The sequence below is a fragment of the Protobothrops mucrosquamatus genome, unplaced genomic scaffold (assembly GCF_001527695.2).
Source record: "Protobothrops mucrosquamatus isolate PMUCROS unplaced genomic scaffold, P.Mucros_1.0 scaffold_177, whole genome shotgun sequence".
Lineage (NCBI taxonomy): Eukaryota > Metazoa > Chordata > Lepidosauria > Squamata > Viperidae > Protobothrops > Protobothrops mucrosquamatus.
The window spans coordinates 1,324,187-1,340,458 of NW_015386253.1; the positions used below are offsets into that span (position 1 = coordinate 1,324,187).

At 40.7% G+C, this 16,272-nt stretch overlaps 1 protein-coding gene across 1 annotated transcript; it reads left to right on the forward strand.

Moving 5' to 3' along the window:
- Positions 1-3,073: 3,073 nt before the first annotated feature.
- Positions 3,074-16,088, forward strand: SLC25A38 (solute carrier family 25 member 38). The gene is made up of 7 exons (XM_015823334.1): positions 3,074-3,193; positions 6,547-6,668; positions 7,681-7,765; positions 8,811-8,990; positions 9,361-9,529; positions 12,366-12,532; positions 15,699-16,088. The coding sequence occupies exons 1-7, from the start codon at positions 3,134-3,136 to the stop codon at positions 15,819-15,821; spliced, it is 906 nt and encodes a 301-aa protein (XP_015678820.1). The 5' UTR covers positions 3,074-3,133; the 3' UTR covers positions 15,822-16,088.
- Positions 16,089-16,272: the final 184 nt, after the last annotated feature.

Below are 16,272 nucleotides of genomic sequence, written 5' to 3' on the forward strand. Positions count from 1 at the left end.
TATTATTTTTATTATTAAATGTCATGATTCTAATGGGTATTATGGTGCCTGGGAAAAAGATATTGTTTGGCAACTCATAGGAAAAACAGAAAACATTCTGAGCCCTTTTTGGCATGTTTTTAGATCAAAGGTTGAGATTGGCAGTATGCATGCAGGATCACAATTTTTCTTTAATTAAAATCTAAAATGAATGCAAAATATTAGTGGAGCAGTTGGGCTAGCACCAAAGAAGAGATCTCAATTCCTAGAACAAAGAAAAGATTTTTGAAGACAATGTCAAAGAAATACATGTGCTAAAATGATGGTTCTCTAGTGGGATCTTGAAGCATATCATTGAAATGTCAGGAAAACAGTTGTTAAGTGAACCCATAATTTACTCTGGGCACTTTTTAACCCATAAATCAGAAATAACTGCTGATTTTCAGCAAAATGATCATAAAATGGAGTTATGTGACCGCAGGATGCTGCAAATGGTTGTAAATTTGGTCAGATACTAACTTTCACAGTTTTAATTACAACTTCATTTCTGTGGAACTCATCCCATATTTAAGATATTCCTAAGGGGGTATGTGCATGCCTATTGTCCCTGTCACATTTTAGTTTTTTTTTCATTTTGTTAGTTCAAATTTGTAATTTTTGTTTGATGAATGAATGAATGAATGAATAAATGGATGGATGGATGGATGAATGAATCCTGGTTGCTGAGTGCCTGAAATTTAGTCATGTGACTATATTTTGCAACTGTCAAAACTTTGAATCTAGCTGTAAGTCCCCTTTTTTGAGTCAGAGTTTCAAATGGTCACTAAGGAACCAGTCATAAGTTGAGGACTACCTATAGAGAAAAAAGCTCCTATTTCTAAATCAAGAAACACAGAGTGCTTGATAAGTATATGAAGATTGCTATGAAACAGCAAATAACCACTAATTTAAATGTTCCAACTTTTCTGAAAAATGAATAGTCTGACTGACTGAATTACAGAGCAACTAAGATGATTAAAGGACACAGAAACATATAAAGAACAGTTGCAGGATTTGGCTAGTCTAGAGAAAAAAGGGGCTAGGGTTGACATGATAGTAGTGTTCCAGTACTTGAGAGGTTGCCACAAAGAGCACGGGGTCAACTTATTTTCCAAAACACCAGAGGCAGGACAAGAAACAACGGATGGAAACTAATCAAGGAGAGAAGCAACCTGGAATTAAAGAGAAACTTCCTAATAGTGAGGACAATTAACTAGTGGAACAGCTTGCTGTCAAAAAGTTGTGAGTGCTTCATTACTGGAGATTTATAAGAAGAGACTGGACAGTCACTCTTCAGAAATGCTTGAGCAAGTCCAAGTAGACCAGAGGATCTCCAAGGTCCCTTCCAGCTCTATTCTGATTCTACAGTATACTCTATGGAGACCAGAATCAGAATAGTATATATAATACTACAATTCAGCAAGTATTGTGGGTACAATTGGCAAAAGAAATCTCAGGGCCATATTGGTTGGAAACATGCAGAACATGCCTTCATCCTGTAGTGCAGGGGTCCCCAACCTGTGGGCTGTGGCCCGGTAATGGGCTGTGGCCTCCTGGTCACTGGGCTGCAGGACAGGCTGGCCAGTGTGTGTGCGCGTGTATGTGCATACCCCCTCTCTTGTGCTAGCCCCACAGCTGCGGGGCGCAAAAATGGGCCACCGCCGCACCTCGGGGCATGAAAACGGGCCACCACTGTGCTGCGGGGCACAAAAACAGGGTGCTGCCACACCATGAGGCACAAAAATGGGTCGCCACCATTCTGCAAAAATAGCCGCTGCCGCACAGTGGGGCGCAAAACAAGGCGCTGCACCATGCAAGAATGGGGCAGGGCTACTGAGTATCATGCAGGCGGTAGCCCTGCCCTGTTTGTGGCATATGTGTGCTTGTGGCCCCATGCGCGTGCGCGCATGCGCACACACACACACAAAATGCTTCCCCCTCCCTTTTTATCAGGTCTGCCAACCAACAAAGGTTGGTGACCTCTGCTATAGTGGGTTTTGTATGGGGTGTTTTTAGAACAGGCCTGTTATTTAATTCGATTTTAGCACAGAAACTATTTATTTATTATTGTGGTTTTTAGTATCGCCTGTTCACCACCCTGAGTCCCGTAAGGGAGATAGGGCGGTATATAAATTTAATAAATAAATAAATAAATAAATAAATAAATAAATAAATAAATAAATAAATAAATAATGGCTAAAATAATGATGAATACTACAGTATTTTAAAGGGCAGCCATTTATTGGACCGCCACTAGATGGCGATATGGCACTGAAAGTCAACGCCGAACCGGACGGAAAAGGAAGCGAGGGGAGCATTCGCAGATCTTTGGAAAGAATTCAATGAGAGTATAAAAATGTCAAATCCACTGTTTATATCTGGGTGACTGTATGACCAATAATAATAATTTATTAAATGTATATGCTATCCAATTCCCAATGATCTGAGGGGTTTGCAATTATTAAAACATTTAAAAGTGCAAAACAGTAGAAAATGTACAGATAGACCCAAAACACAACCAACCAACCAGCATAAGACAGAAGGAACAATGATTGCAAAGAAAATAAATTCAGAGGAGAACAAAAAGGAAGAGACTTCAATCATTCTGATGAAAAGCCTGATCAAAAGAGTCATGCCTTCAGGACTCTTCCAAATACAGAAACGGGTGTGTGTGGGGGGGGGCAGTCGAATATTTGGGGGAAACCTCATGGGCAGAATTGCTTGAAATTTCAGCGTTTGAGGTAGTCAAACTAATCTTGTTCTATCACGAAGCACTTTTTGAAAAAATACCATTAGTAACATGAACATAGTCCAAGAATGTTTTCCATCATTTTGCATCTTCTATAAATCTTTGGGCACTTTGGGGCCGAAGCCAGGGAAATTGCTGCTGCGCCTAAATAGAATCCTGAAGTGGAAAAAGAATTGGGAATATGCCTCTCTTCATATTTCGTATCTCTAGGTTGCTGGTTCCTTCCTCTTCCGCTAAGCCTCTTGGATTAAAAAAAAAATTGAAGGAGGAAGCCCTTTTGACAACTGTCGAATTTTATTTTATTATTAATAACCTTATTGTATTGATTTTTGTTAATTAATGTGGAGGCCCCTTCATAGGTTTTAAATGATACAGAAATGGACTCCTGCTCTGCTCCAAACGCAGCACAAAGTGGAATTTATAGCGGTAAGAACACGGAAGCGGCTCAACTTGTGGTTGTAAAACGATCCAGTGTCGTGGGTGGGCGGCTAACATTTTTGGGAAGCGTGGATAGAATCACATGATCTGGGAAATCTAAAGTATAAGTGCTGAGATTCGGTTCGCAGCAAAGTGGCTTAGGGTGTTGTAAATGGCAAACCATGGCTAATGACTTGGCACGTTGGTGCAGGTTATTGCAGGTCCTAACACGGATAGTGCTAGTGAAAGAAACCTTTCTCGGGAATTCCTTGAGAAAGACTCCCGAAGAGCAAGCACAACATTGGGTTGTCCCTTTTCTCTCAAAAGTAGGCTGGAGAGCCGTCTGGGGTGTTTCAAATGAAGTTTTTACAAATCCAGGAGGTTGGGTTTCTTAGATACCATGAGAGGAAACATTGTTTGCTTGCAAAATAACAGAGCTGCAAGAGGGAAAGATTAGAAACCGAAAGTTATTTTTGTTTCAGAGCACCTTATCTTGAGAAAGGATTTAACCGTGAGCGTGCTTTCTTATTGGCCACCGTTTTCTGTATCCATCCTGGGGTGGGATGCCTCCTAGGCTTGCGCTAGTTAAAGTAAACCGAGCACGAAGGCGGAGAAAGAGTTAAAGAGTGACATTTCAGTCTTGGCTCCTCTCCTTCTTTCTGATTGGCCCGGGGATGGAGGCGAGCCGCCGACGCCACGCCCCTTGCGCCCAGATACCAGCTGCGTGGAATGTCCGCACCGGCAAAATCCGAATCCGAGCTGAGAAGTTGGTTTGGTGCCGGATCAGAAAAGGGCCGCGGTTCCTCTGGGAGGAAAGAGGAGGCTGTGCTGGTTGGTGAAGTCGTTTGCCTCACCTCGTATCTCTCTGGCTTAAGAAAAGGGAGGGACGGTAACGTTACTCAGCAGCGACGCCTCCCGAGTCCCGTGGGGTTTAGTTGTTCCCCAAACGCTACCTCTTACCTAGCGTGCAGTATTATCTGTATGTAAAGGGCATCGGGTGTATTTGTTCTTCCCAAACTCTTGGTACAGGTCCCAGGCTCCTCTGTCTGGGCTTAAAGGGGACTGTAGCTATGGGACACCTACCAGGAGAAACTGTTATATAAGCACTGCAGGCAGATACAAGATCGGCACAGTGTGAGAGGCCATCAGATAGTTTTGCTTCTCGGTGACATTATTACATTTCCCCCCCACCCTTTTTATATGTAACCCATGGTGGTGAACATATTTAATACTCTAGTGCAGGGGTTCTCAACCTTGGCCACTTTAAGACTTGTGGACTTCAACTCCCAGAATTCCTCAGCCAGCAAAGCTGGCTGAGGAATTCTGGGAGTTGAAGTCCACAAGTCTTAAAGTGGCCAAGGTTGAGAACCCCTGCTCTAGTGTGCAAATTTAAGTGTGGTCAGAGGTCTTAATGGCCTTCTGGAAAGCTAGAAGTGTGAGGGCCTATTAAATAACCAGTGGAAAAATGTTCCACAACATATGGGTAGCCATGAAGGTACCTCATGGCTTCTGAGGTGCGTCTAGGTGGCAAAATTTCAGGGATGGGACCTTGAACGTGCCCAGCCTATCTGATCTGGGATGGATGGATATTCTTATGCAGTCCTGCATATAACAAGGTCTTGTGCCATGCAGGGCTTTAAAGGTGACAATCAGCATCTTGAATTGCACCCTGAAGAAAACTGGAAGCTAGTACAGCTTGTGCAACAAACGTATAGCATGGATGAACTTATGGACACCCAAAACTATGTGTATCACTGTGTTCTGTACCAGTTGCACCTTCTGAATGGTCTTCAAAGGCAGCCACTTGTAAAAAGCATTACAGTAATGCAGCTGACAGTTGGGTAAGGCATGACTTACCATGAACAAGGCCTCCTGGTCCAGAAAATGGTGCAGAAGGCACACAAGATGCAACTATGCAAAGACCGTCTAGCTATGGCTTCCATCTGCTCATCAAGCAGGAGCCATGTCCAAGAGGACCCCCAAATTGCACACCAGCTTGGTTCGGGCAAGTGCAATTCCATCCAGGATCAAAGATCATCAGATATGGGGATCCAAAAGATCAAAGCCATTCCATCTTGCCAGGGTTGAGCCGGTTCATCCCCATCCATGCTTTTATGGCCTCTAGGCATTTGGACATACCAACAATGTCACTTGTCCAACCTTGTGCTGTTGTCTGATTTCACCCTGTGATTTCATGTAGATGTTAAAGAAGGGTAACAAAAGATTTTGGCCCTAAAATACCTCACATTGTAGGACCTAAGGGCTCGATCTCTCCTCGCCCACCAACACCAACTAGAACCAGCCATGGAAGAAGAGAACCACTGCAAAACAACGCTTTCTACTCTTAACCCCTGGAGCCATTCTAGAAGAATATTATGATTGATGGTATTGAAAGCTGCTGAGAGATCCAGAGAGTCGTGGCAATTGTACCACTGCCATTTCAAGCCCTCGAACGGTCAACAGCAAGCATAACTAATGCCATCTCAGTGCTATACCCCAGCCTGAGCCCAGGCTGAAAAGGATCCAGATAATGTTTGAAGGTTGCTTAATTTTATGGTAGGCATTTGGCTTCTTCAAAGGATGATAGTTTCAGCTGGCATGTTCATATTCTTTTTTTGGTTGCCAACTGACAGCATTTTGCGAAAAGGATAATGATCTAAAAATACTAATGTTTATCATCTGAATACTTTAGAAGTCAAATCTGAAGTTATGGATGCATTCTACATTTTGTACAGCTGCTCCTTATAAACAGTTTGGTTTTAGCCTTTTTAGCTGATAGGCAATATTGTAAGCTATTCTGCTAAGACATCTGTGGTTATATGATTCTAGGGGTCTGAGATGCCACAATTCTGATCTTATTCTTTCCAGCTGACCTCATTCTTTCTTAGTGTTCATTTATTTCTAACTTTTTTTGACTCAATATACTTTTTGAAACTTTTCCCACACCTTCCGTTCTTTCTATTAAATGATAGATTACTTGAAGTTGTAAACAAGTTGTAGATATAGAAATCATGATAAATGAGTATGTGTTAAAAGAAATCAAAATTCCTCAGATAGATGCCATATTAATTTCTGTGAAAAACTTTCCAGCAGTTACCCAATTAGTAAGTATAATGAAGAAATTGCTAATGTTTTAAACAAGAATTATATGCTAAAGGATTCTATAAGAGATTTAAAAGATTATTATGCTTTCTTAAGAATAAATGTTTATTTATTTGAAAACATTTACTTATTAAATATTACCTAATCTAATCTAATCTTTATTTTTAGGACTAGAAAGTCTGGGATATGGTTATTAAAAATTGTGTAGTTTTAATTTTTGACTGTGCATCCAATCTAATTTTGTTTGTTTTTCTTTCAAGATGCATCCTGTGCTAAAAGCCTTTTTTTGTGGTTCTGTCAGTGGAACATGCTCTACCCTGCTCTTCCAGCCTCTTGACTTGCTGAAAACTAGGCTACAGACTGTGCAGCCAACTGTCAGTGGGCAAGTATTTCAAATATTTATAGGAGATTCTTCTGCTGTTGACTTTAAAGCTCTGGGCTAAAATCAAGTGATCAGGTGATGGGAAAGGCTGAAATCGATATAACAATGAGATAGGCAAAGGTGTAGTCCTAGGTTTTACATGATTTTATAAGTGAATACATCCATATTGGTGTTTTATTAAATAAAAGTTATGCATTAGGATCCTTGGTGGCGCAGTGGTTCCAATGCAGTATTGCAGGCTAACTCTGCTGACTGTCAGGAGTTCGATCCTGATTGGCTCAAGGTTGACTCAGCCTTCCATCCTTCCGAGGTTGGTAAAATGAGGATCCAGGTTGTTGGGGGCAATATGCTGACTCTGTAAACCTCTCAGAGAGGGCTGTAAAGCACTATGAACTGATATATAAGTCTATTGCTGTTCCTTATAGGAAAAGTTGGTGTTACGCCTTGCCTGCTTACAGGCTGGCTTTATTGATAAATCCCAACTTAATTGTGCAAAGAGAAAAACATTCAGATAGCACATCTGAGTTACTCATAAATTCAGGAAGATAGTTTCTCTACATGGTTGCCAGTAGTGAAGTAAACAGCAAAATTTTGCATTTTTCTCTAATGGTAATATTGGGAATCAACAGATAAAAACTGTGGAATTTTAGCCATGTGTATGGATTTACCTGTATCTAAATAACTTCAGGAAAAAGTGTCTTGGTCTCCAGTGGATCTTTGCCAATGTTGGTTGGGAATTATGTTGTGGTCCCAATGCATATAGAAGTTACTAGGTTGAAGAATGCCTTGTGTATGCTATCAACTATTTTGGTAGAGCATATTTCTGAACTGGGAATCTTCCAGTGGGATTAAATTTTCAATCTCATAATTACAGCCAGTACAATTGCTGGTATTTATGGGGGGATTGTGGGGTGGGGAGGCTGTCATTCAGAATGTCCCCCAGTAGAGAAGCTGTAATACATGGTTGTTGAGCTATACCTGTTTCTAATATCCAATATATTTTTCCCCCCAGATCAGGCCGTATTAAGATGGTAGCTTTACTCCTCAAAGTTGCTCGTACAGAAAGTATATTTGGGCTGTGGAAAGGTGTTTCTCCAGTGAGTTGTCTCTAATAAGTAGTGTGACTTTTTTTGCTTGCATTGGATTTGTTGGAATGAGCTTATTTTGAGTTTGAATCTATAAGAAACCTTAATCCTTCCCACTACAAGCCAGTGGCAACCAGTTCAGGAATAAATTTATCCAACAGTGGCTCAAAATAACATTTGATTGAACATTGTTGAGCCAGGGGATAACAGTGGCCATAGAGCTTTCAAAATGGAATTTGGAAGTCTGAAAGGGAATGCTCAGGTGACATAGAGATCCAAGTAAACTATATATGATCAGACTAAACCATTATGGGATCTAGGTTCTTTTATGCCAAAACAATGGCCAGTTTCCTACCATATTCTGAATTAATCTAACCAACTTCTAGACCACACATTGATTGAACATGGCCACAGTGTTTCAGCTGTTTCTCACAAACATAAATTGCTGTTTATTTGGATTCCATGGAAGTGTAATTCATTGGTCACTAGTACCTTTTTAATCACAGAGTATGGGAACACCTCTGTCTGATGATTAGCTTTCCATACTGCTTTACTTGATCATACATATTGTCTAAAGAATCTATTAGTATTCTCCTTTCCAAAAGTGCAGTGACAATTTTTCGTCACTCATGTCCTCTGTGGTCTCTTTAGTTTGATTAAGGGCATTTTGACAAAAGTGCTTGCACATGGGTGCCCCTGTTGCTGAAGAATGAAGCTTGAAATTTAGATACAGGAACTGAAATATCTGACTAGAGCTAAAGACCGTGGAAGTTCAAATCTCCACTTCACTTTTGAAGTTGATAAAATGACTTTAGACAAGTTGCCTTTGCCCAGCCTATCCTACTTCGTGCAAATTTCTTGAGCTTCTTGCATGAAATGCAACATTGTTAAATTGGAAAAAAAAATAGATTGGGCCTCAATCCTTTTGAAATAAAAGTTAAAAATAGCCAATAAAAATCTGGGTTTCCTTAAATTTGTTTCTTTGCATGATTGTTGTCTCTCTCTTTCTCTCTCTCTCTCTCTGTCCGTATGTGTTCTGCTTGCCATCATTTTGCAGTCCTTTATACGTTGCATTCCAGGAGTTGGGATTTACTTCAGCACCTTATATATGATAAAACAGCATTTTTTGTGGGAACACTCTCCTACTGCCTTGGAATCAGTTCTTTTGGGAGCAACCTCACGGACTGTAGCTGTTATTTGTATGTTACCCGTCACAGTAGTAAAAACACGGTATGAGGTGAGGATTTGTTTTTTTATTGGAGAGTTTTATTTATACACTTCAAATCCTTTTATGTTATTTCACTCTTTCCAACTCTAAGCAACTTATCGCAACAACTAAAAAAATAGAATTGCCATAGAATTGGTGTAATAATATCAAAATATCAGGAACATTAATGCCATGATTTTTTTTAAACATCTCTGATATAAATCATTCTATCATAACAATAAATTGTTTCAATATGGATATCATTAGCTTACAATAGTTCCAGTATTATCCTTTGTAATTTGGAACTTTTTTCTGCTCCATGTGTATTTAAGTTCTGGCAGAAATTCACATGCGTTTTTGTGGTAGGATGTTCACTTTGATAATTACATTTGATTTACAGAGTGGAAAATACAGCTATGAAAGTGTGTATGGAGCCCTGAGAAATATCTACCGGTCAGAAGGGGCTCGGGGATTGTTTAGTGGCCTGTCAGCAACACTTCTACGTGATGCACCTTTTTCTGGCATCTATCTGATGTTCTACACACAGACCCAAAAGCTTGCACCGTATGGTAAGTGAAAAGGTTCTGTGGCTTATTCTGTAGAATTTAAAATAGATGAAATAGTTTCTATAAGAGATTTTGTGGCAAGAAATCTTTTACATCTTTATCTTTAAAAATGTCCTTTTGTATGTCATTTGTTACATAAAACTAGTACTTTGTAATTGTTCTTTCCTTTGAAATTTCCCGAAATGTTCTTGAGTTTGCACATGTTACGTCTTTCTTTGGTTTTCTAAATCATAAGCCTTGTTTTGTAGCATATTGATTCTGGATCCATGAATCTTTTAACAATGACTGAATGGCTTGGTATAAAGAATGTAAAAATTAATCATGTGTTTCAATTTGAATGCTTAGACATAACAATTCTGAAAAAAAGACAAGCTGCTGCTATCTAAAACAGACATGTCAAACACAAGGCCCGCGGGCCGGATATGGCCTGCCAAGGGCCCAAATTTGGTCCCTGGAGCTGTTCCAGAAATGGCAAGGGACTGGCCCCCGCTGCCCCAGCCCTGGCCCACCCCAACCCGGCTGGGCAATCTCCTGACGCACACACAGGAAATAGTAAGCGCTCAGAGGCTGGTAGTGTGCAGGAACAGCTGCAGCTCATTTGCCTCACCCCGACCCACCCGGCCTCACCCCACCCCTCCCGGCCTCGCCCATCATGCCCGGCCATGCCCCGTTTTACTGGGCCTCTCCTTGTCCAGCTCTGCTTTGCCGGGCCTCCCCTCACCACGCCTGGCTCCACTTTGCTGAGTCTATGTGCGCGCCTGCCTTGCCCATGTCAGCCAAGCTCTCCATGGTGGCATCGAGAAATGTTTCCCCTTTTGCATTTGAGCATCCAAGAAGGGACAGGAAAGGAGAAAGGAAAGAGGAAAGACAAAGAAAAAAGAAGGAAAGAGGGGAAGAGAGTAAGGAAGGAAAAAGAAGGAAAGAGGGGGAAGGAAGAAAGAATAAAGAGGGAAGGAAAAAGAAGAAAAGGGAAGAAGGAAGGGAGGGAGGGAGGGAGGGAGGGAGGAAGGGGATTACAATGAGAGAGAGGGAGGGTCTGAGGGAAGTGCTGTCTTAGCATTTGGCCACCAGCAGCCCTGCCGCCCTTTTGCCATCCCCTTGTCTCCTCCTCTTGATCTCTCCTGGTGGTCTCCCATCCTATTGCTGAGGATACTTTAATTACAAATCCAGGTTTCCTCATATGGAGAGAGAGTGGGCCTCCCTCTGACCCACATACTTTGCCCTCCCACACACATCATGAGCAACCTGGCCAAGGAGAGCAAAAACAGCAGCAGCAGCTTCAAGGAGGAGATAAGTGCAGCAGGGCGCCCTCTTGTGATAGCAGGGCTGGGCTGGGCTGTAGGTCCCAGTGCCCTGGGAGCTCAAGGACCAGGCTGGATCCCCCCAGCCCCACCCAGATCACACAGGTGCCCAACACAAGCGATGTTGAGCTGGCCACGCCCACCCTGACCACGCCCACCCTGACCATGTCCCCCCCCCCCGAGGTCAACCACAACCCTGATGTGGCCCTCAGTGAAATTGAGTTTGACACCCCTGGTCTAAAAGTTGTATGCTTAAAAAAAGGAGGTACCTGCATTTCCTTTGACTCTAATATTTATCTGTATGTTCAAGTAATACTAGAAGTTTTATAACAGTGTTACTTTTTAGGAATGTTGAATTAATAATGTAAATGTAAACCAAGTTGTCATTCAACTTCCTGGAATTTGATTTGTTTCTTACTTGTATAACTATCACAGCTGCCAGATTTAAGAGAAAAATGATGCTGAAAGAATTTTTTTATGTTAATCATATGAATAGGAGTGAAGCAAGCATGATATATTCAAAATTTTCAAAACATTGATCATTTTGACAGGATCCTCTTAGGTGTGCAGTACCACAGATTCATGCAATCAGATTTTTCAGGGCCTTTAGAAATTTATTTATTTATTTATTTATTGTTTATATTTATATCCCGCCCTTCTCCTTACGGACTCAGGGCGGCTAACAACCAGATAAAAATACAAAATACCAAAACTACAGATTAAAACATAATTAAAAGGCAAATATTAATAATTGGTCTAAGAAATTTAAAATTATTTTAAAACCCCCACTAAAAATTTTCCCCTAGGCCAGTCCCGCAAGCTGGAATAACCATGTCTTAAGGGCGCGGCGGAAGGAAGGGAGATCAGGGATCACCCTGATCTCTGGGGGTAGTTCATTCCAGAGGGTGGGAGCTCCCACAGAGAAGGCCCTCCCCCTTGGGGTCGCCAGCCGGCACTGTCTNGCCGACGGCACCCTGAGGAGACCCACTCTGTGGGAGCGTACAGGTCGATGGGGGGTAATCTGCGGCAGGAGGCGGTCTCGAAGATATCCAGGTCCGATGCCATGGAGCGCTTTAAAGATGATGGTCAGCACCTTGAAGCGCACCCGGAAGGCCACCGGCAGCCAATGCAGCTCGCGCAGCAGCGGTGTTACATGGGAGCAACGAGTCCCTCCCAACACCGCCCGCGCGGCCGCATTTTGGATTAGCTGGAGCCTCCGGGTGCTCCTCAAGGGGAGCCCCATGTAGAGAGCGTTGCAGTAGTCCAGGCGGGAGGTGACAAGGGCATGAGTGACTGTGCGCAGGGCGTCCCGGTCCAGAAAAGGTCGCAACTGGTGGATCAGGCGTACCTGATAGAACTCCATCTCCACTTTGTTTTCCAATTATACTCCTTTTCAATTTGAAATTTTGGCGTTTTAAAACACCGACTCTAAATTAGTCCTTGCTTATGATGTGACATAAAGGATTTAGTTGTTTTTACTTATTCTTTGCAGAAATTAATTGTAAAATTACTTTGTGGGTTTGCTTGCTGTCTTCCAGGCCAACTAGATACAACAGTTGCACCACTAGTGAACTTTGGTTGTGGAACTGTGGCTGGAATTCTGGCTTCTTTAGCTACTCAGCCTGCTGATGTCATCAAAACACACATGCAACTCTCATCTGAAAAATACCTTCAGACTGGACAGACTATTGCCTTAATATTCAGGGTAAGGCTAAATGAATTAAACAGTTAACAGCATTTTGGCTCTTAAATCACCAGCACAAAATATTTTCAGTTAAAACAAACCTGATAGCTGACTTCATTTTCATCATGTTTCTGAAAAAGTATTCCTAAATTAATTTCATCAGGATTTTGCAGTGATTGGTTATATGTGCAAACATTATACAAGATCAAGGGCTAATTTAATCCAGCATTCTGTTCCTGCAGTGGCAAACCAGATGTCTCTGGGCACAAAGAAGTTGTGAACACTATAGCTTTGTCTTATTTAGTCCCATTAATTGATAATTAGCTTTCTGAAGCATGGTGTTGGTTCCTGTTTTATTGTGGGGTTGATACTGCTTTTGATACAATTTAGATCAGGGGTAGTCAACCTTGGCTCTTTTATGACTCGTGGACTTGAACTCCCAGAATTCCTGAGCCAGCACAGCTGGCTCAGGAATTCTGGGAGTTGAAGTCCACGAGTCATAAAAGAGCCAAGGTTGACTACCTTTGATTTAGATTTTGTCCAGAAAGCGAGGGAACCCTTCAAGGAGATTCATTATCACCATGACTGTCATTGCATTTATTCCTCTGTGTACAATACCGAAATACTCAGGTCATGGCTATCAAACATCAAAAATATCTGCCAGGCCATCCCACCTCCTCTACACAGATGATCTGAAGCTGTATGGGAAAAAATATCTGAAATAGAATCATCGTTCAACAGTACCCAAATATGCAGCCAAAATATTTCAGTGGCGTTTGGACTGGATAGAGGTGCCTCTCCCCGTCCACCCACCTGCAACAAGAAGGGGAAAATAGTGAAAATTAAAGGAATTAAGAGGCCCTATGGAAAATAACATCAAGAGTCTGGATGAAGGTGACAACATTATGCTGACAATATCAAGCATACTGAAATCAAGAGGAAGGTTAGTAGTGAATACATCAGAAAGATCCAAACTCAGTGAAGGAAATGCCATCAAGTGATTAACACCTGCACAATTCCAGTCAAAAATGCAGCTGGAATAATGGACTGGACTCAAGCAGAACGAGAAACTCTGGATAGGAAGACCAGAAAAATAATGACAATGAATCATGCCCTTCATCTATCAATGATTTGACAATGTCTACTTAACCATGGAGCATGGGTGGGCATGGAATACTGCAAATATACCAGACGGTTAAAGGAAGAAAAAAGGTCATAGGAAGAATGTCTAAAGGACAGTGAAGAAGATACACTAAAGCTAGTATACCATGAAGGCTTATTAACAGGCACATTGAGATAAACCATATTTATATACCATTCAAAAGAGAAAATTAAAAGCTAAAAAAATATTGGAGACACTAATTTCATTATCTAGTTAAGTAACTTCTTCAGTGCTAGAAAAGAGTGGGATTTGTTCTCCGGTTATATATAATATCTTGCATACAGTATTTTCTTGTATACAGTATTTTGCTCCATCAATATTGACGGGACTGCTGTTTTCTCCTTGGTTGTTCCTTAATTAGACTTTTATTCAGTGCTTGATTGTTTGAGTTGGTAATTCCTAATTAGGCTATTGTTTACTGGTTGATGGTTTGTTTAGTGTTGCTTGTGTTAATCTATGGTTATCTGGTATTCCTGGCTAGGAGGTATTCTAAAAAAATTGTTTAGCTTTTTATTGTCTCTTTTGAACAATGTATAAATGTTATCTCTATGTACCTGTTGATGGCTCATTTGTCTGAATGCCAAACTTCCAGGAATTCCCTAGCATTTTTGGATTTAGTTTGATCTAGGATGTTCGTAGTTTCCCAGTTGAAACTATAGTTAGCTCTGTTTGTGTGTTGTGAAATTAAGGAATTTTCTTTGTGTCTTCTGACTGCTAGTTGGTATTCATGAATGTGCTCTGTTAGTCTTTTGCTTGTCTCCAAGCTCAGAGAACTCCAAAGACTCCATATGGCCAGTATAAAAAAAAAAGCAGGCAAAGTACACAGCACAAGACCTGACAAGGTCTAAGAGAAGAAAAGTTGAAGAAAGAGACAGATTCTATCTACTCAATACCAAGCCTTAAAATGAAATGCATATAAAATCAGAATTGAGAAGACAGAAATAGACAGTATATGCCACCTCTGCAAAGAAGCTGAAGAAACAGTGCACTAGATTGTTAACTGCTGTAAGAAGATGGCACAGATGGACTACAAACACCAGCAGGACATAGTAGCAACAATGGTGCATTGGAATATTGGCAAGAAATGCCATTTTTTGTAAACAAGAACTGATGGAACCACAAAATGGACCAAGGGTTAGAAAATAAAGAAGCTGGAACCTTAGAATTCAAATAGAAAAGCATCTGCCACACAGCACCTCAGACTTAATAATTGTTGATAAGAAAGACAAAGAAAGTCTGGATAGTGGGCTTGGCAATACATGGAGACAGTAGAATAAAAGATAAAAAAACTGGAGAAAATCGCAAAATACAAAGATTGCAAATAAAAGTAGAATAATTGTGGCAAAAAAGCAAAAATAGTACCAATAGAAATAGGCACCTAATGTGCAAAGTCAAAACAACTAGAAAACCATTCGATCCCAAGTAATGATTATAGGATATAAATTATTTAATTTATAGTTACAGGACATAAATTATTTAAACTCTCTTCATTGTGGTTTTTAGGGACAGTACAGCCATGGTTTATTGATAAATGATCTCTTGTGGAAGAGAAACAGAGGAAGCATAAGTCCTGTTTATCTTTTATTAATATCTTTATCTTTAATGCTATTTCACATCTCAGTGAAGTTAGGGTGGGGTGTGGGTGGTTGTTGTTATGAACTTGAGAGCTAATCAATATGCTGGTGACGATTCTGTTTCTTTGTAATATGTCAATCAGGAAAATCTAAGTATGTTCTAAAATGTTATCTTGACACTAGGTTGTAGAGGATGATACTTGGAATGTGGAATTTACCAGTTTTGGATGAGCTTGCATTCTCTTAGAAGAAATAGATATAGTTTTTGACATGTGTGGCAAGATGGGTATCAAAAAATAATAAATTAATTAATAAAAATATTGTTAACTCATTGTAACTTCTATAGTTAGTAGTTTTTATTTCCATCTTTAGTTAAAGATTAATCTTTAATAACTACCATCCAGAACTGATGCTTAAGAATTAGATGGTTATTTTTTTTTCTCCTCTACAGAATTATGGGCTGGCTGGATTTTTCCATGGTGCTGTTCCACGAGCTTTGCGGCGCACACTGATGGCAGCAATGGCATGGACTGTATACGAACAAATGATGGCTAAGATGGGTTTGAAATCCTAAGTGATGTGGCAAGAACAATTGCTCTACCTTTATTTTTCCACTTACTGTGATTGCTTGGTGAGACCTGTGTTTGGAGTAATCTTATGTGAAAGGTGACTTGGTTAGGCAGTTTTTCTCTATATACTGAATTGCCGAAACAGTGGCTCAGAATATGAGTGAATGGAGTAGAATAATGTGACAGCAGGGGGAGATATTTCAGGAAACCTATGCCATACTTGGAAATGGCATGGACTTTTGTCTGTTTTGTGGTTTAGTAAGTACCAATAGAAGAGAATATTTTTAGCTCAGGGTTGAACTGTGGGGTCCTTAATGCTCTCTGAGCTTGGTGTTTTCCTACAGACATTTCATTACCCAACTAGGCAACATCATCAGTGCAAACCAAGAATCCCATTGTTTAATAAGTATGAATTGTCCTACAAAGCCATTTTACCCACAGGAACTTTTTCACCCT